Source organism: Poromitra crassiceps, assembly GCF_964638095.1.
Source record: "Poromitra crassiceps genome assembly, chromosome: 16".
NCBI classification, from domain to species: Eukaryota; Metazoa; Chordata; class Actinopteri; order Beryciformes; family Melamphaidae; genus Poromitra; species Poromitra crassiceps.
The window spans coordinates 3,006,715-3,033,998 of NC_139645.1; the positions used below are offsets into that span (position 1 = coordinate 3,006,715).

Here is a 27,284-nt window from a genome sequence, read left to right on the forward strand (position 1 = left end):
ACATGCCATATGCAGCAGGCGCGTTCCTTTCTAGTTTCCAATAAACTGTGGTAATCAATCACACCCAAAAAGGATGAGGTAAGAAGGAGGAAATAAGCAGCTGTCATTATCTCTGTGCTATGAGAACCAGATTATCAAGGTTACACTGTACATAGAGCTCACGTTCCTGCACGTGCAGGAATGTTCTCGTTGGTTGTAAATTCTACCTATCTATTTTATATCCCAAATATATACTGCAATAAAAATTGAATGATTGTTGGTTACAAATGTTGCGTATATCGGCAACAATTCATAGACTTGATATGTTGTTGTGGTTGTTGTTGTTGTTGTTGTAGTAGATGACAATTAGATGATAAGGGGCGTGACTGGAAACTGATGGGAAACCGTACCCTGCGTCACAGACGCGTTCAACCAATGAGAGTGCCGCTATGCTAATCATATATTCATATCGGAAGTGGAATCCCGAGTCCAGCTGAGCTAGCTAGCGTTGGATCCATAAACTCTGAGGACGCCCTGCACATCAGTAATGGTTTGGCGTTAACGTTGGACGCAGACAAATCCACATGGAATGGCACGAATACAAGTAATGCCAGGGCACTTTTAGCAAGAAGAGGCCTGATATCTTTTTATCAGCCGAGGTAAGGATGCTGCTATATATATTTCTATCGGTCCTCTGATGATGCTGCCTCGTTGTCATTACATTAGCTGTAGTTATAATGTGGCCCCGGTAGCCCCGATTATGTGATAATCCCATGTGTCAATATCTGTCTTGTCTCCTACTACTGAGGACAACACAACGTATTGTATATCGGCGTCACTGCGCATAAATAAATTGTTTAGCAAACTCGTAAAAAAAAAAAAGCACAATTGTTTTCGCGAGACTAGTAGGAGATGCGCGGTGACGGTTGGCCTTCTTCTCCTGCGACAGGCAAACGGGGCAAAGATGACAATGAACGCCCATCACTGATTATGTCTTTAGGGAACATGGTTATCACATCACTTGTCTCATCTAGGTTTGCCTTCTGGCTGATAACAGACTCGTGAGTCGAAGAAGAAAGAGCTAATAACATTAGCTGCCTTCTATGGATGCTAAACTTCAATCGGATCGCAGCGATTTGATAACAGCTGAGTCAACTGACACAAGTCTGGGTTTAAGTAACGTTAGACCCAACTTTCACATAACGTTAACGTTGCATAAAGATGACTACAGTTAGATCAGGGGTTCTCAACATATGGGCTCTGGGGACCACCTTGAGGGGTTCTAGGGGGTCCCCAGCAAACTGGATAGTTGTTATAAAGAATCAGCCATTATTTCATTTGACAACAGGTTAACAGTTAGATAATGTAGAAAAAGGACTGTTTTGATCATAGTGTCACTGTATAAATCATAGTTTCATTGTATTTACACAGATAGTTATGGAATTCTGGATCAAATCTGTGTTCCAGGGGACCAATGGAACATGTTGACATACTGGGTGGTGGATAATGGATTATGATATGATATACAGCTAGTGGTATATGGTGAACTAGATTTATGACAAGATACTGGAATAAGAAAACACGGAATAAGCCGTTTGAAGGCACTGACTGGTGTGAACTGTGGATACAATGCTCGGCATACTCAATGAATTTATATTGTAAAGTGTAAACATTTTCTTTTGTTGTTTTTTTGTGCTCTCCAGGTTGGACCAAATCACTGTGACCTCGCCTCTTCCCGGTCTCAGACTTTTGAAGTCATTAATTGGAGACTAATGTAAAAATACATTGTAAGTCAAATGATGTTGGATTTCCTCTTCTGTATTGGTGTGTGTGTGTATCAGTGGTTATCAAGACTCATTGACACACATCGCTATTTTGTACTTCGTCATAACAACAACAAAACATAACAAACGCATGCATCTACTTTTATTTGTGAAACTACCTCAACTTCCTCTTTCAATTGGGACATGAGGTACTTTGGTCTCTGTACTCTTTACACTTCCTCTTTGTTCTGTAAATCTCACAGATTAGACACCTTTGCTTTTCCTTTGAAGGAAAAAAGGGTCACTAATTAGAAACGCATAAATATTTGCAACAGATTGTGAATGTAATGGTGTTTTTGAATCGCACGTTAAAAGCAATATCTGCTCCTCTGCCACTACTGGCAAGGCATATTGAGAATACTATAATTGAGATAGGCCTAAGTTAATTAATTAATTGAGTTTGCTTTATCTAACTGACATCCTCTCACTCGCCTCTGTTTCCCCACAGCTCTATATTCACAGCGCCGTGGACACCCAATAACAAAATTCAGGTCAGTCAGGCGCCGCGTCAGACACTTCACTCACACTATTCCTGGGCGCTATCAAACTTAATCACGAGTCGCAGTAGAAAATCATTTTCTGCAAGTCATGTCTGGTCTAGTAATGAAAAGATCTATTGTGGAAATGCAACTGTAACTGTGAATCTTTGCTTGGTGGCACATCTTCTCTGTTTTACTTTTAAGTTGTATCTCATTTTGCTGCAAAGGCTCCACCGAATCCAGATGTTTTAATTTATGAGTTATTATGAGCCAATATCACCATCCACTTAAAAAAATAATAATAATAATAATAATTGATTGGATTTATATAACGCCTTTCTAGACACTCAAAGCGCTTCACATATCAGGGGAGGGAGGTGGAGGGAACTCAACTCATCCACCATCGATGTATGTGCAGCACCCACCTGGGTGATGCACGGCAGCCAGTTTGCATTAAAGATACACTTCTAGACACATGACCCTTTAGAATGAACTGGGCTCTCATTTATCTCCGATGACATCACTGATGACATCATCACAATGTCATCAGTGTTATCCGATGACATCATAATTGTCCGAGTGACATGTCTGATGACATCATAATTGTCCGAGTGACTTCACTGATGACGCCATCACGCCGGGCGACGTCACGTCTGATTTCATCAATCTCCACCGTTTTCCTTTTTTTTTCCAGAAGAGATCATGAATCCCCACGAGTCCGACGTGCACACCATCGCTCCGGAGCTGCCGGCCATGTTTGACGGCATGAAGATGGCGGCGGTCGCCACGGTGCTCTACATCATCGTCCGCTGCCTGAACCTCAAGAGCCCCACCGCCGCCCCCGACCTGGTCTTCCAGGACACGGCCCTCAACCGCTTCCTGCTCAAGTCCTGTCCTCAGCTGACCAAAGAGTGAGTCGGGGGGAGGGGGGGGGGATACTCGTCTCTGTGTCTGTCACTCGAGGGGTTACCATGGAAACACCAGTGTAGCGCAGCTCGCTGTCCATCTGGGCTTGCAGTTTGTCTGGCGATGCGCCCTTATCCCTGACTGTAGCACACGTCTACACCAGAGACATGGCTGGCTTTCTTGTTGTCATCCCCAGCAGGAATTAAACGCTAGCTTGTATTTTGGGGATTCTCCCAAAGGCGGCCCACATTTGTCATACTTGCAGTATTATGAGTACAGACTTGTTCGTTTGCGCCGCCATTTACAATGTTCCCTCGTCACTCCCTTCAGGGCACCGCTTTGAAATCTTCCATAAATGAGCTAATAATAACTGACGCAAACATGTGGTTGTTTGCAGAAGGTTGTGGGAGACACATCCTCCCCGAGGCAACAAGCAGAGGAGAAATGTTCTGAGATTCTGTGTCCTTTGGGAAAATGGTACTGCGATAGATAGATAGCCCCTTTTTTTTTTAAGAGTGTGAAATGGCAAAGCTACCCTGGTTGATATCCTCCGGTCTGCCTGAGGAACCTTTAGCACAGTGGGGGGGGGGGATTCTTCAAGCCTTCGTCACGGCTGTCTGCTTATGTAAGCCATTGTCACCGAGTACTTTGCCTTTAAAATGACAATGAATCGTACGCTTTAATAGGTTGATGACTATATTCATATCTGGCTTGTAATTATGCCCTGCTGTACGGCTGCTGTACATATTTAATATTAATAATAATAATAATATTTTTTTTTTTTTTCATTTTTTTTTTCTCGTAGCCTATTATTTGATTGTATTCATTGACACCATTGCACCCACTGACAGTGTTGGTGTGTATCTAATGGTCATATGTCACATTTTAGTCTAGTTTTGGGACACCCTGTGGTGTTGCATAACGAGTATCCAGGCCCGTTGCTGCTCTGACCGTTAACAGATCAATCACAGGGCAGGAAGTGCCTGTGGGGGGGGGGGGTCTGCATTCCTGTTGGACAGTGTTTGGGGGGGGGGGGGGTCTGCATTCCTGTTGGACAGTGTTTGGGGGGGGGGGGGGTCTGCATTCCTGTTGGACAGTGTTTGGGGGGGGGGGGGGGTCTGCATTCCTGTTGGACAGTGTTTGGGGGGGGGGGGGGGTCTGCATTCCTGTTGGACAGTGTTTGGGGGGGGGGGGGGGTCTGCATTCCTGTTGGACAGTGTTTGGGGGGGGGTCTGCATTCCTGTTGGACAGTGTTTGGGGGGGGGGTCTGCATTCCTGTTGGACAGTGTTTGGGGGGGGGTCTGCATTCTTGTTGGACAGTGTTTGGGGGGGGGGTCTGCATTCCTGTTGGACAGTGTTTGGGGGGGGGGGTCTGCATTCCTGTTGGACAGTGTTTGGGGGGGGGGGTCTGCATTCCTGTTGGACAGTGTTTGGGGGGGGGGGTCTGCATTCCTGTTGGACAGTGTTTGGGGGGGGAGTCTGCATTCCTGTTGGACAGTGTTTGGGGGGGGGGTCTGCATTCCTGTTGGACAGTGTTTGGGGGGGGGGTGTCTGCATTCCTGTTGGACAGTGTTTGGGGGGGGGGTCTGCATTCCTGTTGGACAGTGTTTGGGGGGGGTGTCTGCATTCCTGTTGGACAGTGTTTGGGGGGGGGGGTCTGCATTCCTGTTGGACAGTGTTCGGGGGGGGGGGTCTGCATTCCTGTTGGACAGTGTTTGGGGGGGGTCTGCATTCCTGTTGGACAGTGTTTGGGGTAGGGATGGGCATTTCTAGCAAAAACACTATTCGAAATTCGCTGGCCAAATTCGAATTTAATTCGAATTTCGAAAATAAATAAAAAAAATGTAAAAAAAAAAAAAAAAATTTTTTTTTACATTTTTAATTTTTTTTACATTGACATTTTCGAAAATAAAAAACAGTTTTGACAATCATGAGTGGTTGTGGTTCATTAAATATTTAGTAGGCTCAGGTCTGAGTGCCAAAGGGGTGCCAAAGTCACCCCCTCTCCCTCTTCATGGGATTTCATCCGCCATTCATTTTTCCATAAACCTTGCTTAAAATGCTTATAGCGATTTGACTATACCGGTACTTAGAATCAGGGGAGACAATGCAACATTTCACTCCAAAAAAAAAAAAAAAAAAATTTTTTTTTTTTTTTTTTCCCCCCCGAATTTCGAATTTCAATAATAAAAGTCGACCTTGATAATAACAACGATTATTCGAAAATTCGAAATTCGATGCCCATCCCTAGTTTGGGGGGGGGGGTCTGCATTCCGGTTGGACAGTGTTTGGGGGGGGGGTCTGCATTCCTGTTGGACAGTGTTTGGGGGGGGGGGGGGGTCTGCATTCCTGTTGGACAGTGTTTGGGGGGGGGGGGGGGGTCTGCATTCCTGTTGGACAGTGTTTGGGGGGGGGGGGGGGTCTGCATTCCTGTTGGACAGTGTTTGGGAATGTGCAGTTTCTCAACTAAACCAGAGCAGTAACGGCTGCTGTACACTACCTGATGTGATAAGAGCTGCGGAATGCGGAACCGATTTTTTTCCTTCTTGAACGACCTTACATAAGGTTACTTATAAAAAAGTGTGTGTATCTTTGCACTTGATGACCCCAAACACTGGCCTCTGTTTCCTCTGAGTGTTTTCTGATCATCGCAAAGGATAACGGCACACAAACAGAAAACCCTTGAAGTGAGTCTTGGATATTCTAGATCAGTGTGAGACCTGTTTGTCCAGAGAGGGTATCTTGTTATACAGTAGCTGTATGAATGATGTTCACCAACCAACCTTAAGGGATTTATTTTGAACTGAGTTTTCAAAGTAATGGACCCTTTTCACAGGGGCCATTTTGTTTCGAAAAGGCAGAATAAACACAGGTGCAAGCAAAACACTAATGAGGGTTTCCAAATTCCAATCATAGAGACAGTCCGCATGTCTGGGAACACCCATACAGGCTCTAGGAACGCCCACAATAGACGCTGGGTAGACAGTGTTTGGGGGGGGGGGGGGTCTGCATTCCTGTTGGACAGTGTTTGGGGGGGGGGGGGTCTGCATTCCTGTTGGACAGTGTTTGGGGGGGGGGGTCTGCATTCCTTTTGGACAGTGTTTGGGGGGGGGGGTCTGCATTCCTGTTGGACAGTGTTTGGGGGGGGGGGTCTGCATTCCTGTTGGACAGTGTTTGGGGGGGGGTCTGCATTCCTGTTGGACAGTGTTTGGGGGGGGGTCTGCATTCCTGTTGGACAGTGTTTGGGGGGGGGTCTGCATTCCTGTTGGACAGTGTTTGGGGGGGGGGGGGTCTGCATTCCTGTTGGACAGTGTTTGGGGGGGGGCCATTTTGTTTCGAAAAGGCAGAATAAACACAGGTGCAAGCAAAACACTAATGAGGGTTTCCAAATTCCAATCATAGAGACAGTCCGCATGTCTGGGAACGCCCATACAGGCTCTAGGAACGCGCCACAATAGACGCTGGGTTAGCTGGCTCAGCCTGGCTGGGGGCGTGGTCAGGGTGGGGTAAAAACCCCCGTTCTATCCATTCAGCAAAGTTAGAATTTAGCTGATAGCCCAGCCCAGGCAGCACATCTGAGCAGACGTCTTGTGTTCTGCTCTAGAACCCCCAAACCTGTAGTTTAGAGCCGCAGCACCGTCTTTTGGTGAGTCAGCCCATGAGATATATGGGCGGTTTTACCCCACTCGCGCGCCAGCCGTTTAACATTTTGTGGGCGTTCCCAGACATGCGGACAGTCTCTATTCACCTTATGTAGCCACGCCCATTTGACCCTGTTGTGTGGCCGTATCAAAACTTCCGGCTAAAAATAATAATAAAATAAAATAAAAAATGGCTGCTCCGCTCCAATATAATCTAACTCTGAATTAACTAATAATTTAGCCAATTGTATGTAACATACCACATAAAAGCAAATGGCAATGTCTAAGAATGCAACGCCATGTAACTGGCTCGTTAAGTCTCGCATTCCAGGGAATTAAGTTAACGTTTGCGGGTCTTTATTGACGTTAAGTGGCTTGCGCTGCCTCGGAGGGGGTCATCCCTATGTTCCCCGGGTCCTATGTTCCCCGCTATGCCGACCACCCGCAATGCCGACCTTGGGTTTAGGCGTGGTGGTGGGAGAGGTTAGGTTTTGGGTTAGGGTCTGGGGGAGGTTAGGTTTAGGCATGGGGGGAGGTTAGGTTTGGCGTGGGGGCTGGGAGAGGTTAGTGAAAAACGGGGAATATAGAACCCGGGGAACATAGAACCCGGGGACCATAGACATGATCCCCCTCGGAGGAGAGAAAACTACCTGAAGCTTTCTTTGTTGGAGTCCAGGTATGTTTTACAAGAAAGTGCTCGTCATTGTTGATGATAACGTTATCTGACCTGGCTAACAGTGGATACTCGCTTGCTTGCTGTGTACCGAGCTCAAAGTAGTAGGCTACGTTCTTTTTTTTACCCCTTCACTGTCCGCTCCAAAAACAACTCTCTTATTTTGCGCCGTGACCGCCGGAAGTGTTAAAAGGACCCGGAAGAATTTGGCCCACTGTAAGGTCTGAACATAAGGTGAATAGAAGTTGGAAACCCTCATTAGTGTTTTGCTTGCACCTGTGTTTACCCTGCCTTTTTCGACACAAAATGGCCCCCGTGAGAAGGCTCTATTGAATTCCACACAATTAGGAATAAGTTTAATTTAGATCAACAGATATGAAATCGACAGGACAAATGGCATTTCATGTCTTTACTGCTCTGTTCCTCTAATAATCGATGGAGGGAGCAGACCGGGGAACCCGATTATGATCGTGGCAGGTGCTTATCCTCTGGTCCACATGACAACAGTGAGGTCATCTTAATCCCACCACTCACAGATGAAGCCTACGCAGAAACACACAGAGAGGGAGAGACCCTTCTGGAAAGGCGTGGCTGAGCTTCTCCTACCATGGCGCTGAATGCTAAGAGTTGATTACACTATCACCAAGTGGAAGCTGCCATAAATATGAGTAATTTTTGTGTGTGTGTGTGCAGAGAAACCCTTATGTAAGGAAGGAGTGCATCGGCCAGGTGCAGGGATGATTTCACTGGCAGTTAACGAAGATGGAACAGGAGGACGAAGGCGTTGTGTAACAGTTGATGTAACTGTTACACTTTGCTCTCTGTACATATTTCCTGCGTGTGCGTGAGTGTCCGTGCATGGCATGCATGTTGCGTCCGCCCTTCAGTTCACAGCAGAGATGTTCACAAGTCATTTTTTGCAAGTCCAAGTCAAGTCCCAAGTCTTTGAGCTCAAGTCCAAGTCAAGTCCCAAGTCTTTAAGGGCAAGTCCAAGTCAAGTCACAAGTCTTTGAGCTCAAGTCCAAGTCAAGTCGCAAGTCTTTGAGCTCAAGTCCAAGTCAAGTCCCAAGTCTTTGAGCTCAAGTCCAAGTCAAGTCTCAAGTCTTTGAGCTCAAGTCCAAGTCAAGTCCCAAGTCTTTAAGGGCAAGTCCAAGTCAAGTCACAAGTCTTTGAGCTCAAGTCCAAGTCAAGTCGCAAGTCTTTGAGCTCAAGTCCAAGTCAAGTCCCAAGTCTTTGAGCTCAAGTCCAAGTCAAGTCTCAAGTCTTTGAGGGGCAAGTCCATGTCAAGTCTCAAGTCTTTGAGCTCAAGTCCAAGTCAAGTCCAAGTCAAGCTGGTGCGCCCGTGTGCACCAGCGTGAAAGCGTTTTCGCCTACAGTATGAGAATGAGGCTCGTTCGTTTCTGGGTTTTCGGTTGAGCTCAGCTGGAATGAAGCTGCGTGCGATTCTGCGCTTTCTGCTGGTGTTTCAAAGTGTGTTTCACCCATAATCTATTATGCAAATTTGCAATCCCCCACCGCCAGCTCCCAGCGCGATAATGCGCGAAAGCGAAGCGTTTTCGCCAATCCATTTTACAGTATGAGAGAATGGTTTCCTCGCGCGTTCCCCTGCAGTTTTGGCTCGGCTTTTTCTAGTCTGGAGAGCACTGTCGCCACTTAGTGGGTCGGTGGAATGGGTTGTACACGTTCGGTGGCTCCAATATTTTTATAGGAGACGTGGGGGGCGTTGATCCACATCCCACCGTCAAAGATTTTTTTTTTTTTTTAAGACGAGATATCTCGTCATTGGCAGTCAACCGTTGGATTTTGTAAGACGAGATATCTCGTCAATGGCAGTGAACGTGTTAAGTGCGACTCAAGTCCAAGTCCAAAAGTCCCCATCTCTGGTTCACAGACACCCTGCTCGTGGTTATCTCGGCACACGGGCTCCTCCAAGCTGCCCCCGCTGGTCACTTCAGTCAGTGCGGGCGATTCCCAACAGGAGGGATTCTCTGAGATAACGATGATGTCATCGAGGAGACTGAAACAACGATGCTCAAATATTTGCGACTGTCTTTCGCAAACACGTTGTAAAACGGAAGGCTTACAAAAAACAATGCAGTGACGTTGACGTTGCCGTTGGCTACGGTCTCCGTATCTCGTGTTGCCTGTCAACCCTGATCATAATATTGAAATCAGTCAGCCAACCTGATAGTATACTGTAGCTCCAAGCAGCAGGTAACCCTGTAACCTGGTGCATTATTAAAAAATATTAATATTTACATTAAGAATTGACCATAAAGCAAGCAGTTACATCATGGAATTATTTTTTTATTTAAACATGACCAACGTAGTCATTCAACATCTTATCTTTCTTTACAGTCTTCTGTCTCTTTCTTTACAGTCTTCTGTGAGAAGCCAAACAAATTTAGATTTCCACTATACAACAGAATCATTGCAACAGCAGCATGTTGTAAACAGTGTTTCATAAAGTAGAAATGCTTTGTAAATAAAATAAAATAAAATAAAATACAGCTCATGAACATTTCCAGTTCACAAACATTATAGTGCAAACAGATTTAAGGTCTGTACATCTGGCTCATGGTGCATGCACAATGCACATGTAGCCTACAGTTTTATGTTTTTGTTTCAACTACAAGCACAAATAAACGTCAACTTGAAACTATGTTTTAACTACCACAAACAGCCTATGTTTCTTTTTAATGCATTTTAAAAGATCGATACTGGGATTTATGTATCGTCGATACTTGTTCCTTCACATGAATATCGATTCAATATCGATATATCAATTTTTTTAACCCAGCCCTATAGACCTTATTCGCTAACCCCGGACAGCGCCATATTGTTGACATACCGTCCTGCAGCTGACAACTATAGTAACGGCCTTATTGTTGTTTCTGTTCCATTACAAAATAGCGATAGTGATGACCGCAATAAAAACCCCAGAGTTGTTGTTTGTATGCTGCCGTTAATGCCTGTAATAATAAACAAAAGAAAAAACGAGGTGAACAGACTTTGCTGAGAGGAGCTGTCAGAAAGTTTCACCTGTCTCTCCCAACTATCCACACCTCTCCTGTGTGCCGACGTATCCTCCGTCTCGCTCCCTTCACGTCTGTGGACGGTAGAGATAGAAACAAACCACGGGGACTTTATTGCTGTCATTACTACAGCCGTGTGTAACGCAGGTCACCATCCGAACACAATTGGAACGATACAGGTAACGCTAACGGCGGCTAGCTTCCTATAAACTCTGCTCTTACATAGCGCAGCCGCTTTAAGTGACAGCCTATGTCAACAATATGGCGGCAGTGGGCGTGCCCGTACGTGAGTGACGTCAATCGAATAAGGTCTATTGCACAGGCAAACATTATCGATCCTAAAATGTTGGAATCTTTTTGAGCTTGTCAGCCACTGAAAGTCCAAATAACATCGCATTTGGAATGAATTACTGATATTATACAAAGGTACTGTCTGTTGGGTAAACGGAGCAATGTGTCAAAAGCTCCGACAGGAATATGACTGCAAATGCAAACTATGCAGCAGAATCATTTTGTGTTGTAACGTGTCACACAGTCATGCAAATCCAACCGCACAGAACGTCGGTGTTACTTTGCATGATCGTAATATTACGGTACGTTTGGGCATTGGCCTCATGTTCCTGTACAATGTGTGCAACGGTCGAATAAGCTCATATTCATATGATATATATTCATGTTTTTCTGTCCTGCAGGTACATTCCCCCCCTGCTGTGGGGTAAGAGCGGGCACCTCCAAACGGCGCTGTACGGGAAACTGGGTCGGGTCAGCGCACCTCACCCCTGTGGAGTCAGGAAGTACTTACCCATGCAGGACGGGGCCACTGCCACCTTTGACCTCTTTGAGCCAGTGGGAGACCATCGAACTGGAGGTGATGATGCACATGGTCCAGATCTGCTTTTGCTCACTGTATTTCGTACTGTTGGTTTTGAAAAATACCTGATGGACGATACCTGGTTGGTTTTGGTTAGTGTCCTCTAGAGAGAGAGTGGCGTCAGTGGAGGACCAAAATGCGAGACTCATTAGCCAATGAACAGCCAGGAATGGGTCTCGTGCTACTTTTGCATGCTAAAATAAAGCTGATAATGATTTGATTCAAGAAAAAAAACAATTTTCAAAGTACAACACAAACTGTCCATTTTGCTGCAACTCGACAGTGCTGCTTAATCCAGGACCTTACTTCCTGGAACTCTTGAGAGTAAAAAACTGCTCCATTGGACTGAATGGACTCTTCTAACACGGCTCTGGTTTTGGTGCCGTGCCAAGCTGGAAAGCACACACTGGTTTCTTACAGAGGAAAACAAACTGATGACCAACATTATCATTTCCATACCCGGTTAGCTTTGTTTGTTTTTAGGTAGTTATTAGTATTACACAGTTAGAACAAATATAGTTAGCGGTGTGGGCCTGGCTCAAGTCTAACAAAGCATTATTATCCTTGCTCTCCCCAAAATAGCTGTGACGCAAAACAAACTAGATTTCACTAAGAAACTCAACAACATACAGTAAAACAGGAACAGATAATCGCATCAGAGACGGTTCATCGAAGACCGTTCACAATCGTCGTTCATTTCAGTGTTGGTCGCCAGCTTTCAAATGTAATGCCTTTGAACATTTTCTTAAACTTACACATATTACTACTACAATCTTTTAGTTCATCATTACAACTATTTCATAATTTTGACACATCTATCTTTCCACATTTGACCTTAACTGATATCTTATGGCATGCTCAGGACTGGCATAACATCATTTGACCCCCCCCCCCCCCCCCCATTTTTTTCTATCCTGTTGTGCTAAGTAAATATTTGACAGACATAAGTAAATATTTGACAGACATAAGTAAATATTTGATAGATAAGCGCATAATCTTTTATTTTGGTTGGTAGGTAGTAGGGGTGTCACGATACACTCAGTTCACGATACACGATATTGGGTTCACGATAACGATACGATATTTTAACAAAAAATTTTTTTTGATCGATTTGTAAGTTGAGGGGGCATCCTCCACGCTAATTTGAGTAAGTTCACCATTTTCATCCTCCGTGTCTGTAACGTCCCTCGTCTGTTCAAACAAAGCAATGAAAAGGAGAGCGAGCATGCAATCAGATGCAGAGCAGTGCCACCATGTTCAGCTTCTTTTTCTCGCGATATGAGATTTCATCTCAACGATACGTATTGTCACGTTTTGATATCGCGATATATCGTGGGATATTGTGACATCCCTAGTAGGTAGACTTGGTACTTGCCTCACGTATGCTTGTTTTTGCCCATCAAATGGTGATCCGGGAAATCAGAAGTGTGTCTTCATCTTGTCTGCGTCTACATATTTCTCATATCTCTCGTTTCCCCTTTTCTTCTCTTCTCTGTTCTTTCTCTTTCTCTATCTCTTTCTCTTTCTGTTCTTTCTCTCCGATCCTTCTGTCCGTCCGTCTCAACAGATGACATCACCATGGTGATCTGCCCCGGCATCGGTAACCACAGCGAGAAGCACTACATCCGCACCTTTGTGGATTACGCGCAGAAGGAGGGCTACCGCTGTGCGGTGCTCAACCACCTGGGGGCGCTGCCCAATATCGAGCTGACCTCCCCACGCATGTTCACTTATGGTGAGGGCCAAGTCAGGCGAGCTGACGTAAGACTGGAGTTTTACTTCTACTTCCTGTTTGACCTGAGATTAACTCGTAGTCGGGAAGAGTCAGTGTCATAATAGGAATAACTTCTTCTTTTTAATGAAAAAAAAAATATTTTTTTTCTGATTCCCCGCACCCGCCATTTTTCTCCCCAATTGTACTTGGCCAATTTCCCTGTGCTGCCCCACCCTCTGCCGATCTGGGGAGAGCCGTAGACACACACATGCTTCCTCCGATACATGTGCATTTGCCAGCCGCTTCTTTTCACCCGACAGCGGGGAGCTTCACCGGCAGCCAGGACGTAGCACGTGGGAGGATCACGCTATTCCCACCAGTTCCCTTCCGCCCCGAACAGGCGCCCCGACCGACCAGAGGAGGCGCTAGTGTAGCGACCAGGACACATACCCCCAATCCGGCTTCCCACCCGATGCAGACACAGCCAATCGTGCCTGTATGGACGCCCGACCACGCTGGAGGTAACACGGGGGCGCGAACCTGCGACCCTCGTGTTGGTAGGCAGGGAATCTACTGCTACACTACCCGGACGAAAATGTATATATTTTTTAAATTGGTAATGCTGCATCATAATTTTTCATTCATTTCTTGTTTTTGAAGCTTAACAAGCTCGGGCCAAAAGCAATTCTCATGTCAATGAACAAAATCTCTCCATCCATCTGGTTCAAATTCATTTTGAAAAAAAAATGCTATTATTTCGTTACTCAACTACATTTTTATCAGATCTAATTTAGCCATCAGTAATTTAATATTGTAGGCACTAGCCTTCATTTAGACACATGTCAGTGTATGATCTTGTCAAGGAATTAGAGAAACTAGAAGGAACTAGCTCACACGTGCACAGAGTGGTTAAAGGGCAGTCTGATTGAGACGCACCTGAGCAAAATCTGATATCCTGAGCTAAAGGCACCTTTGGCAGTAACTGCTGAGTAGGAGAAATCACTGGCTCGTATAGAGGTGTTACGTATTGATCAGTGTCTGTTACGTATTGATCAGTAGTGTCTGTGAACCGTTTCCCCCCGCAGGCTGCACGTGGGAGTTTGCCTCCATGGTGGGATTCATTAAGAGGGCGTTTCCCAGCACCCAGCTGATCGTGGTGGGCTTCAGTCTGGGGGGCAACATCGTGTGCAAGTTCCTGGGAGAGAACCGGAACAACCAGGAGAGAGTGCTGTGCTGTGTCAGCGTCTGCCAGGGTTACAGCGCTCTCAGGTGGGTCGCCTCGCTGTGGGGCTCCGGCACTTCCTCCAGTACACACATATTCCACTAACTGACGTCAAGCCCAACTGACTGCTCAACTGCTTAGATCATATCTAATAGATATATCATATAATCACATGTAGATATATCATATAATCATATCAATCACATGTCGAGGCCTGTTCCCACCAAGCACCTTTTCTAGCTTGCAGCCAGGGCCGGCCCGCCCTATATGCGAACTAAGCGGCTGCCTAGAGCCCCGGGATTTGCCAGGGGCCCCCTAAAAAAAAAAAAAATTTTTTTTTTTTTTTTTTTTTTACAAACATAGGCTATAATATTATAGGCTGTGTGTGGTAGTTAAAACATAGGTTGACGTTTATTTATGTTTGTAGTTTAAACAAAAACATAAATACTGTAGGCTACATACAGTACAACACAAAAGGCTGTTATTTACCTTTTGTCGCCACCTGGTGAGTAAATATATATGTAACTAAAACCAGAAGCGTCATGCCCATTGAAACTGAGGGGGCAGTTGCCACCTCAGATTTTTTGAAAAAAATAAAAGAAGGGGGAAGTCAAATTCATGCTGTTAGTTATTATAGGTATAGTTTGCATAGCAAGTTAGTTGGCTATACTTGTACTACCATGCAGCTAATGTTAGCATTGTAATGTTAGCCAGAGCTGTTATGACAGTGAGCTGTTACACTTTATCTGGGCAGACTGATTGAATCATTGCAGATCTATTCAGACCTTAGGTCGCCACCAAAACTTTTTTGCTGGGGACCTTCGCTGCCGAATGTTTATCTCTAAATAAATATACAGTATTTACCCTAATGAGAAAAGGAGCAAAATATTGATGGTTAAAAACCGAATAATGATATCACAACGCTCTAATCCCAATGATAATTTAAAATTAGATCTTCCTCTAAATCTGGCTTCAAATGGCCAACATTTTAGAAATAGCTAAATGCACTGATTCAATCATGAGTGATTCAGCACACTTTATCTGGGCAGACTGATTGAATCATTGCAGATCTATTCAGACCTTCGGTCGCCACTGAAATGTTTTAGCCGGGGACCTTTGGTCGCCACCGAATGTCGCCCCCTCAGAATTCTGGTTTGCATGACGCTGACTAAAACCATTACAATTGACAACCGGTCCTGAATGTATCTACCGGTCCTTGGCACAAAAAAGGTTGGGAACCCCTGGTTTAACTGACCTGGCAACCCCTATGGCTGCTGGGTTCTACACGCTTGCTTGACACTGATAGGGCTACAAACGAGCATCATCATCGTCACGTTTGTTTGTTTTAAATATTCCTCTAAATATGGCTAAAAGTCCAAAAAACGTCAAATTTTCTTCGGCACTGCCCTGGCGGGCAGCACCGAGAGTCCCCTCCTTACACCACCCCCTACTTACACCACCCCCTACTTAAAAGTACTTCCAGCGCGGATGCCCCCAAACCCCCACCCCTGGGAGGGGGCCCCTAATATATATCCTGCTTAGGGCCCCCAGATGGCTAGGGCCGGCCCTGCTTGCAGCAGTTCGGCTATAAAGCGTCTGGCATACTCTTCGCGCACGCGCTGGAGGCGGGGCTCCGAGGAGGGCGCGCACACTCTGCGCGGGCCAAAACAGAACATAGTCAGTGCGCAGCTCGCTCCTGCCACCCCCCTCCTCCTGTGGAAGCTCCAGGGGGAAAATGGTGGCGATTAGTGCCAGGCAGTCTGCTCTGAATGAAATTGAATGTAACGTTCCCAATTCTATGTATTAAATTCTAAAAAACGACCCTAAACATTTGGGAAGGCTAAGCCACACAACTAGTTCGTTATAATCGATAACCCCCCCCAATCCTGGCGTTCTCCTATGTCACCTGTTGCACACAAAGATCATATATACGGAAGATGAACACTCCAACTTACTTCCTTGACAGTTAGATCCACAGTTTTCTTCTCGCCAATTCTCAATGGCTTCCTTTTTTTGCTCGCGACTACAAAAAAACTTTAATTGGCGATTTTTTTTTTACATTTGTCTGCGCAGCCCCCCACCACACAATAGCTTTTAGCTACGTTTAATTCAAGGAAAATGACGCTGGTGTATGGAAGTGAACGGAGAGTTTTCCCCCGTGTTGGGTGTGGCTTAGCTTTAGGTGTGTGTGTGTGTGTTTCTAATCGTAGCTTTAGGTGTGTGTGTGTGTTTCTAATCGTAGGGTGCATTTGATTCAAACCGGTCTCTATGCTGCATTACAATGACCTGACACTAGGTCTAGACCCCACCAGCGTGAGTCTTTGTCCTGTGGATTACACGCGGCGTTCGTTCACCGTGTTGTTTGGAATGCAAACAGCTGACTTCCTGTACGTGTCTCTTTTACTCTCAGGGCACAGGAAACCTTCCTACAGTGGGACCAGTGCAGACGCTTCTACAACTTTCTCATGGCCGACAACATGAAGAAAATTATCCTCTCACACAGGTATCAGTCTTGGATCTACTGTCTTCATGCGATACAAACAGTTCCCCTAGATAAGTTCTCATTGCCATAGCAGCAGTCTATCCATCTTGTCTATTTTTAGATTTTTATTCCGGTGTGCCAAAGACAGCGCGTACTCTCGTTTGAGTTTCATATCAACATAGCAAGCATAAGTGGTTTGTCATAGCATAACAAAAATCCTGAACCTTACATAAGAACAACTTATACTGCAAATACAGGGTTGGGGGTAACTCATTACAAAAGTAATATATTACATGTAATATATTACTTTTAGCAGTAACTCAGTAATATAACTTATTACTTATAGGATTTCAGTAATATTATACCAGTTACTTTGTCAAGTAACTCAAGTTACACATTGATTTTTTTTTTTTTTTTAATCAAAGCACATAAAAAAGATAACAATCATTTCCTAATCAAACTGTGTGTTTTTATGCAAATAACCACTATAGATGACAATAAAGGAAAAGAATAACATTTAGAATTTTGGATTGTTTACACTTGATTTCAAGGCGGTTGAAATTATTTTTTACGGATGGTTCCGGGGCAGCGATGTCATTCTGCTGCTGCTGCTGTTTTGGTAAAAGTAATGCAAAAGTAGTGTAATAATAAGTAATGAGTTACTCTACAGTGTAGTAACTGTAACTGTCTGTGTAGAGTCTACACAGACAGTAATATTGTAAAGTAACTTATTACTTTGAAATTAAAGTAACTAGTAATATGTAGTACATTACATTTTGAAAGTAACTTGCCCAACACTGACTAATACTGATACTGCAACATTTGCGACATTGTCAGTGCATCTCGATCATGATCATTTTGAGATTCTACCGGATTGTCGATGGCGATCACAGTCGGGGTCATGTCAATATACTTTATCTGAATATTGACATGATCGCTACGCTGCATAATGACACTAAGACAAATTCATCGTTTGTAATCTTGCATACTGTGGCAATAAAAGTGATTGTGATTCTTTTGGTATGGGTTGGATCTAATAGTTAATGCACAGGACTGGCGATTGAATAATTGACTGTCATTGGTTGAAACATGTTGTGTTTGTAAAGAAAAGAAGTAACATCAGGTGAACTACAGTAACGCTAGTCTCGGTTTCCAGACGTTTGGTGAGCGGCGCCAACAGCGCCACCTAACCACCAAACGTCTGGGAATTTACTGTTCCAAATCTGGTTCAGAGCCCGGCGAGAATGGCTGGCAGCAGACACGCCTACATTTATTATTAGAATTTTATTTGGTAGCGGCAATGCAATGTTTCATAGTTCCAATATAGAGCAAGACACTGATGTACTGCAAAGAGTTTTTATACCTGTTGTTTATTTTACAATCATTTTTCCTACCCGGAAGTGGTCCGCTTGCTACTGTGAGTCATCAGCAGGCTCTGTAACGTTAGCCTCGGGAGTCGGGCTTATCGCTGGGGGAAAGACCTCTAGCCGCCGGGCCTATTAACAGGTTATGTTTGCTTCTAAGTGATTCATATGTTTCTCCGCAAACGCGACAGCACCGGTTCTGCATGACCATCACTGCTCCCAGAAAGCAGGCCCGCCCACAACGCTCATGATTGGTTCTCCGATGCAAGGCTTCCAACTGAGAGCTGAGTCTACAGTAACGCAAATAATTCCAATATCTGTTGTGTTTCACTTGCAGTCGCACTCTGTTCGGGGGGAGCTCAGCTAAAACTATAGAAGTGGATCTTAGTCGGCTGTACACGGCGACCTCCCTCATGCAGATAGACGACAACATCATGAGGTATGTCGTGGAGTCACTCACAAGCACAGATTATATGAATGATGAAAAATGAAAATATGATTGCTTTACTGTTTAGCAATGTACAACTGTACCTTGATTTGCAATAAAAAAAATATGATTAAAAAAACAAAACAAGCACAGATTATATGGTGATTGGTGGGATTGCCTCTACTTTCAGTGTTTTTCTGATGCGGACACGGTGGACCGCAGATAGATGTTTCCTTATCTCTGTCCTTATCTCCTTTCCTTATCACTTTATCACTTTATCACTTATCCTTATCTACTTTCCTTATCACTGTCCTCATCAACGGTACCTGTCCCTTAGTTGTTATTGGCATGTTCTTGTTATTGAGATCTTCTTGTTAAGTAGCATTGCAGATGTGAGAAGGGATGGCTAAAGGCCTAAACATGGTCGTCCGTCCGCCTCGAATTGGAGCCGTCTCGCCGTCTGGCGGCGCCAGCGAGCCCTACATGCTCGGACGCCACTACACCCCCCCTCCCTCCTCCTGTGGAAGCTCCGTGTGAAAATGGCGGAGATTGTGTGCCAGGCAGTCTGAATGAAATTGAATGTAACGTTCCCAATTCTATGTATTAAATTCTAAAAAACGACCCTCAACATTTGGGAAGGCTAAGCCACACAACTAGTTCGTTATAATCTAACTTCATGCTTTGAAAGGTGACTTTACGACGATGAGCCAAGGCAACGGCCAGTCACAACTCTCCTGCAGCTGACGTCACGCACGTATCGTCGCCATTGAGTCACATTTTGGAGCAGCCCCCGTCAGCCGACGGCGCCCCCTCCCCGTAGGACGGCGCTCCACCCGCCGTCATACGGGGAGGGCGGGGCGAAGCTCTGACGGGCGACCATGTTTAGGCCTTTAGCATGCGGGCACACTCTCCTCTCCTGCGTCTTCTCCGCTCTCTAAACTGACCGATGACTTCTTTGGCTTTCAACAGGAAGTTCCACGGCCACAGCTCTCTTAAAGAGTACTACGAGAAGGAGAGCTGTGTACATTATATCCACAACGTAAGAACGGCCTTATTCTCTATATACAAATCCCTTTTTTATTTACATGTTGGCACGATTGAATGGTCTGATGTCTGTATGCACATTTAACCGATTTGTGGAATTTAATAACAACTTTTATTGAATACTTGTATTTTCTAGGTAAACGTGCCACTGCTGCTAGTGAACTCCGGAGATGATCCTCTGGTTCACAACTCGCTGCTCACCATCCCCCGCACGTTAGCAGGTAACTAACGGCATCTGTCGTCATGACGACAGCAGCGCTATTAAACCCCACAACTTCTCACCTTGCAGTCGGTACGTTTACATTACACTTAAAAATATCGAATTATTGCGCCTAAACGTCCGCCTAAAACCGAACTTTTGAAATGCATGTAAACATGTTAGCTCGACTGAAATCAAAGTGATAAAAGTCCGACTAACACACCCGGATAATGCCATTGGGAGTCCATTTACTCCTGTATGTACAGGCCATTCGGACTGAACATGGGACTGGACTGGACGAGGCGATCAGCGCATGCGTGCCAGCCTTTGACCCGGAAGTCGAACACCGTGTAAAACTCTTATCTTACATGTACTTATCATAAGCGTTTCACCGTAATATTTTCACATTATGTATAAGCACACGATGTAGCCCCACAAAGAGCATATCTAGTCTATTTAAGGCATTCGGTTTAGACTTGAAACCAGCTGAAATCTGCCGCTCAGCTTGTCAGGTTGTTTTCAGCCTGATCCTGACACACAAGCTGCTTCTCGATACCAACCCTTCCTCTATGGACTCGTGCTGTTTGAACACTGCAGGCATTCACGGCAGGCCTGCGCTCTGTGACTCACTGCTGTCGATGTAACACCATGTCTGTAATGTAGAAATACCTCCTGATGACTTTCCCCCCCCACACCCTATACCCTGTACGGGACGTCCCGACACAGGACGGGTGTGGCACAGAGGAACGTGTGTGTTGGAATGTGTTAGAGCAACTGTAAAACACACATAAACACTCGCACACACACATGCAGTCTTTCTGAGCGTGCTCTGTGTAAAAGGTGAGTTCAACTCCCCTCCCCAAAGTTCTCAACCTCAAAAATGTCCTCCTGGATCAGAATGTTCTGAGAGTTCACTCCTCCGTTACGCAAACAGTCGAGGTTTATTCTGTAGTTCCCACCAGGTCCTTCTTGACTGTCCTCAGATAATCACATGGTGATTATCAAGCTGTCTTTCTCCTCAGCCAACGCTATATTTAAACTGGCCACTTTTGCTATTTTTGGGAAAAGGGAAAATCCCTCATGTATCTACGAAGTAAGGGTGTACGCGTGTGTGGGGGTGGATGACTGGAAAGTGTCCCTAGTGGCCAGTGAGTGAGTTCAGCTGGTGGCCTGTGTATAAGAGGATCAGCTGACCCGTCTGTCCCCTCTGCCCCAATACTGATACAGACAGTGACTCAGACACTGTGACACGCCTACCAGGAAATAGAGCTACACGCATGTGTTTAAGTGTTCTTCTAATTAGCTTAGCTGTTCATGTTTGACAAGAAGAGCTTACAGCTGTCTCTGAAGTTATTTAAGTCGGGGAGTTATTTTAGTACAGGACTTTGTGAAATACTGGGTTTCAAAAGCCAAAAATGCACACCTTGTCCAACAATTTGTTCATAATTATAAATTATTCATTAATTGCTGGCTGATGTATAAATTGCCAACAGATGTCGTTGGGTTAATGTCAATTTAAACCACACAGTTGCTAGACCATAAATATTTAATTTGCTTTTCATCAACTTTTCGGCAAGTCTGATATTTTATATTTCTGAAATGACTTACTAAAAAAGAAGTCATTACATCACACATGGATTTTAAATGGATTTGTCAATTTTTAGAATTTCCCTCGGTTGCTGATTACTAGTTGATTACTAGACTAATCGGCAGCAAAATTACTCTTAATATATACGATCCATACATTTTATATGATCATTCGCAAAGCTTGAATGTTGTGTTTAAACATGAGCCATTCCCCAGAACATTCTGTCCCGGCCCGGCCCGGCGCTGGTAGCTCCGGCTCTGCTGCACAGACAATGAGTCATTCCAGGTCAGATCAGCAGCTGTCATGCATAGTGTATAGTAATGAAAGCCCTGTGTGATCTTAATAAGCAGCCTCACCAGGCTGTCCCTCTAACCCACTTAAGAGCAGGAGAATAGACAGATCCAGGCCAATCCTTTTCACGATGCCTCTCTGTCTGCCCGGCATCATAGGCTCACATCGCAATCACAAAGGGATTCGTGATTCGTCTGCGTTGTGGACATGATGACCTAGTTTTTAAAAAGAGTTTCAAGGCTGATTCATTCTGTGATTGAAGTTGTAACGGATTCATGCATATTTCACCTCCAGTAACGGCAAATGAGGCAGAATAAACCGTTTCGGGGTTAGAGGATGTGTTTCGTCAAGAAATCATTGTGGGATAACGGCATAGTCAATGGAATCAGTATTGTATGATTGTATTATTCCACAGTTCAACAGATATAGATGTTATTATGGCTTTATGACAAATAGTAAATGTGTGTACATAGTAAATGTCGCTAATAGAAAATGCTGCTTATTTCTCCATATTTCAAAGTGTATGTCATTTTGGAAAACTTGCCATTGACAAAAAACTCATTGGAAAAATATCCTTGTAGAAAAAAGTGTGCCACACTACTCATGGAGCATGATCACTATTTTGCCTCGTGTCTGATCGAATAATTGAAAATCTCTATTGTTCAATTCTTTTGTTATTGTCATTATGCTACTTTAATGGGTTGTCACTGTTTTGCTTTGGCAATCGATCGCTGAAATATTGAATGGCAATTAAGCCCATTTGAAAGTGGTGAGAGCGATCCCTCACTATCGCAGTGAACACACTGAGGCCATTTACACCTGGCGTTAACATGCGTTTTGGGTGATCAGATTGCAATCTGATGGCAATTTGATCACCCAAAACGGGTGTCCTCTCAATCCGCATACAGTTGCTGTATCCAGATTGAGAGGACACATTGCATTTACACTTGTGTTCAATGTGGACACAATGCGTCCCTGACCACCTCCGGAGGTGGTTTGGCCGATCAGATTGCAATCCGTCTTCAATGTGTCTTGGGGGGCGTTTACACCTGTACTTTCAAGTGGTCGAGCACAATCTGATTGTAATCTGATGACAGAAAACACATGTTAATGCCAGGTGTAAATGGCCTCATATACACATACGTCTCTTACCTCTGACATAACTGGCAGACGTTGAGTCATGCTGTTATCTGTAATGTCCACACAAACACACCCTCCACTATCTGCACCAGGCAGAGAATCAAACCTGTCCCAACCCATATTTGGACATGTGTGGGCGTGGCCCATGTTGGCTCACAGATACCGATGGCGAGCGTGTGCGTTGTCCCCGGGAAGCGCACAAACTAACCGGCGCCCCCCGTGTGTCCTCTTGTTGTGTCCTCTGCAGAGAAGAAGCAGAACGTGGTGTTCGCCCTGACACTGCACGGCGGCCACCTGGGCTTCTTCGAGGGGGCGGTGCTCTTCCCCCAGCCGCTCACCTGGATGGACAAAGTCATCGTGGGCTACGCCAACGCCATGTGCCAGTGGGAGAAGCAGAAGCCGCCCTGCCAGCGGCTCAACAGCCAGCTGAGCTCCTCCTGCACAGAGGAAAAAGCTTAGGACCCTCGTGACCTGTGACACCCCCCCGCGACCCCACTGTCCCAGCACTGAGGAGGACCTGAACCAAACCTTTAACTACTGTCTCTGCTCTGCCTTCTCCTCTAGTGCTGATCACTGCTCCTCCCCCCCGTCACCCCGTCACACACCGTACCCATGCCTTCGCCCCACGTTCCCCCTTTCTTACCACCATCACCTCAAACGTCTGCGAAGGAACGGAAAACAAACTAACTGCCTTTGTGCTCTTTTCTACCGTGAAGGATGTGAATGCAGAGCACCAACAGTTTGGTTCCGTACGTACGCGCGACAAGGACGATGATGATGATGCCTGGCTACGGTCCGGAGGCACTGACCAAACCAGAAAAGAGATGAGGCAAGTCGGCATCGTAGCCTAAAAAGAAAAAAAAAAGAAAGGGGGCGCCATTTCAGTGTAGTACCAGTGAAACCCAAGAGCACAGAAGAAGCCTCAAAGGATTGTGCTGTAGTCGTACCTGTGTGGTGCTCACTGCTCATCCCCGCCAAGGCCATAGCCTAGTCTGCTGTCTTAACCGACACAGCGTCTTTGTACTGTGTGTGTGTGTGTGTGTGTGTGTGCGCGCGTGTGTGTGCGTGTGTGTGTGCGTGGACCAAGAGTTAAATGACCCGTGACTGAGCATGTGATCTTTTGTGTGACTTTGTTCATGGTCTGTCGGCCCCGAAATGTTGTTTTTAGTCTGAATCGTTGCTCTTTTGTCTTGTCGAAAATTTTATATAAGTATTATAGTTATGGTGGGATTTTTCCCACATTATTTCCCCCCTCCTCCAACTCCCCCAGTATGTTGAGAGAACACACGTTAATTGGCACTTAAAATAGTGTCATGTGACTTGAGAAAATCAGAGTTCGTTGCTAACCTGACCTGACCTGACCCGGGATCAGCCTCAAATGGGATCCATGCACATTCCTATTGTCACGTTCGATCACTTTGATTCAGTGCACTTTACCCATAAAGCCACAATTTACTTTTCTCTGTTTTCCGCCCTCGTTAGCCCAAGTGTCGGTATGCAGATTATCAATGGTGGTGATGTGTGTGTGTGTGGTTTACAGTAGTTCTCTTTGTGACCGATAAGCGAAAGGAAAGGAATGCGGGAGGGAGAGAGGTCGATAACGCAAATTTAGACCACTCAGATGATCCCCGTGTTTCGTCGGTGTCCTCTGAGCCCCACCTACTCGTTCATCAGCCTTTGATCAGCTCCAGGTCTAAGCCAAGACTCACCTAGCTGACATGATATGACTCTCCTACAGCACACAGACAGTCCCGGTGTCCAACCGGGCGGCTAATTTATGAAAAGTAAAAACCGCTTCGGTAACAAACACCTTAATAGTTTTTTCTGGCGTAGATGTTGAAAGTGCAGTTCGCTGATTGGCAAAGACACAATTAGCAGTTTCTTTCTTGATCTGAGAATTTGTTGATTTCTTTCTTGATCCGAGTCTTTCTCCCTTTCTTGATCTGAGCTGTGAGGTGTGACGAGTAGGAGGGCAAACGACACCAGTGCAGTGCTAAACTAAACCAAACGTTTATTTCTGTGGATTGTTTGTCCAGCGATGGTCAAAATTGATTGTACAACCAGGTGGAGGACACCGCGCGTGCGTAAATGAGTCACATTTTAATATAAGGAATTGTGGACCCGTGGACTTTTCAGAACCTGAATTCAATTTGCACAGCCCAATTTCCAGCCAAGTCATCTCTAGTGTGAAACTTGCTGTTGAACACTGTGATGCGACGGACTGATTGTTTGCAAAGATGGTGAATCTGGCAGCAGTGCATCTGTAGGAGCGTTTGGTGTGGTATAAGAGCTGGGTGGAATTAATTAATTAAGTAATTAACAAATCATTCTAAGCATTTAATTATTGGAGCTACAGATGGGTGGAGTTTGCCACCTCAGGACAGTTCAGATAGACATTTTCAGTCGCATAAGTGTGCAGAATTTCTAATGGAGAACTAGAAGCACTCTGAGAATGCAAACCTCTGCCAACACAGAACATAGAACTTGCTCCGACACTAAATAACATCATTCTCATTGCTTAGATTTCTTGACACTGTAAACACTCTCATGATTCAGAATCGAGTCTCTATCTCTGTTAGTTTCGCAGTTATTTCCTTGGCCCAATGTCAATGTCCACCAAATTTTATGGAAAATCCTACAGAGGTTTTTGCGATATCCTGCTTACAGAAAGACAGTCAGACAATCAAACTAACAGGTGAAATCATAACCGCCTTGTTTGCAAAGGGAAATATGTGCAAATACTGTCGAACCCAGCCAATGTTGACTAGGCTAATATTAACAAAGTGAGGGGACCTTATTTGAGGTAACACAGTAACACTATCCCTTTGCGTTTCAAGACTTGTCATCCTGGATTTTTCTAACCTTAACTCAATGTTGCCATCTGGAGTCGGGGAGAGCTAACTACAACTGCCTAATTCCCACTCCTAGCCAGTCCATGGCAAAACTTGCCTTTTTACTGAGACGATGTGGTTAGATGGCGAAGGAATACCTCACTCTGTCCACAGCTGACATTTAATCTCAAATCAAGAAATCAGTAGAATCTGATGAATATTGAAACACCAGCAGAAGCCCATAGTTCTACTGTAACGCCACTAACAGCCGATCATCGTCTTACGAATTTTGCCTCCCCTCGCCAACTTTGCACAAACATGCAGATTTGGATGTATTGCAACATTTATTTTATAGGTAATTATTTGTTTTGTTATTAATAATAATTTTTGTACTTTATTGTTATTGCCACTTTTTATGTTATTTTCTTGTACAAATGCATCAGAGCGTGAGTGTTAATGAAGGAACATAGGTATAATACCGTGTCATATCACCACCTCTGGTTGACAACCAAAAGCTGTCTTCACTTTAAAATAGAAAAACAAAATAATTGTATAAAGATATTATATTAAAATAACATTATATGAGGGACCAGGGATTGAAGACAAAGGCAATAACCCACAGGGAGGGATGCTCTTACCATTTCAGTGCAAATGTGAGAGGGGGAATAAATTATATTAAAGTATGTTAGAACCAAGTGTCTCATATGCTTTCAGTTCATTGTTTTGTTTTTTAAATATGGAGGATGGGATCTGAGATGTTATTCTATTGTTGATATGAAACGCTAATATTCTGTATTCATCCTAACTACAGTGCTGCACACCTTTGATTTTCAAGATTTCATGTTTTGACAAAGATTAAAAAGTCAAGACATTCAGGATCGGGATCGACATTGGTCAATATTGTGTTCTACTAAATGTATTTCCATGTGAAATCTTAGCGTAACAAACCACCATCTAAACCACAAACCTAAATATCCTACAGCTTTAATTTTGTGTTTCCAAACCGTTTTGGTGTTTAAAGATGGTTCCAAGATTTGGATTTGTGAAGCTGGCACACGGATACAGTCACGCAACATGAACTCTGGGTGTTTTTGTTAAAAGAGACCAATGGTGTGTGTGATCTAATCATTTGAGGAAATATGGTTGTTGTGTTCAGAAATAAATTATTTTCTAAAAACAAAACATGTTTCATTGTCACGTTATTTATCAAGTTATATGCTTTTTTCCCTCTCTCCCTCGAGTACAGATATTAAAGGAGGACTTGTTCTTGTGTTCTTTAATATTTTCCCTTCAAATTTTTAATAGTGAGGCTTTTCCTGACTGCTTAAGATTTGGTCATGGCCAGACCCAATTTTTTTTTTTTTATCCAGCCGAAATGTTCTATGGCAGGGGTGCCCAAACTTTTTTGACCCAAGATCTACTTTTCAAGTAGCCAGCCTCCCGAGATCTACCAGTCCAGTTTCAACATCGCAAACGCACACACATCGTTTCCAGCCTGCAGTAACTAACCTCACAACACTTTCTCGTTGTCCCACAACCACTTGACATTAGGGCTGTGAATCTTCACTGGCCACA

General features: G+C 44.6%; 1 protein-coding gene across 1 annotated transcript; it reads left to right on the forward strand.

The window, feature by feature from the left end:
• Positions 1-512: 512 nt before the first annotated feature.
• LOC310790973 (monoacylglycerol lipase ABHD2) lies at positions 513-26,881 on the forward strand. Its single transcript, XM_083652692.1, has 12 exons — positions 513-638; positions 1,683-1,766; positions 2,251-2,293; positions 2,976-3,192; positions 11,229-11,404; positions 12,975-13,142; positions 14,207-14,390; positions 16,754-16,846; positions 18,527-18,628; positions 19,586-19,655; positions 19,797-19,881; positions 23,126-26,881. The coding sequence occupies exons 4-12, from the start codon at positions 2,984-2,986 to the stop codon at positions 23,335-23,337; spliced, it is 1,299 nt and encodes a 432-aa protein (XP_083508818.1). The 5' UTR covers positions 513-638; positions 1,683-1,766; positions 2,251-2,293; positions 2,976-2,983; the 3' UTR covers positions 23,338-26,881.
• Positions 26,882-27,284: the final 403 nt, after the last annotated feature.

Excerpts from the sequence above, each read along its gene's own strand:
- LOC310790973 (XM_083652692.1), top strand. The coding sequence starts at position 2,984 with ATGAATCCCCACGAGTCCGACGTGCACACCATCGCTCCGGAGCTGCCG. Across the intron at positions 11,405-12,974 it reads GGGAGACCATCGAACTGGAG|ATGACATCACCATGGTGATC; the intron begins GTGATGATGCAC and ends CCGTCTCAACAG. Across the intron at positions 18,629-19,585 it reads ATAGACGACAACATCATGAG|GAAGTTCCACGGCCACAGCT; the intron begins GTATGTCGTGGA and ends GGCTTTCAACAG.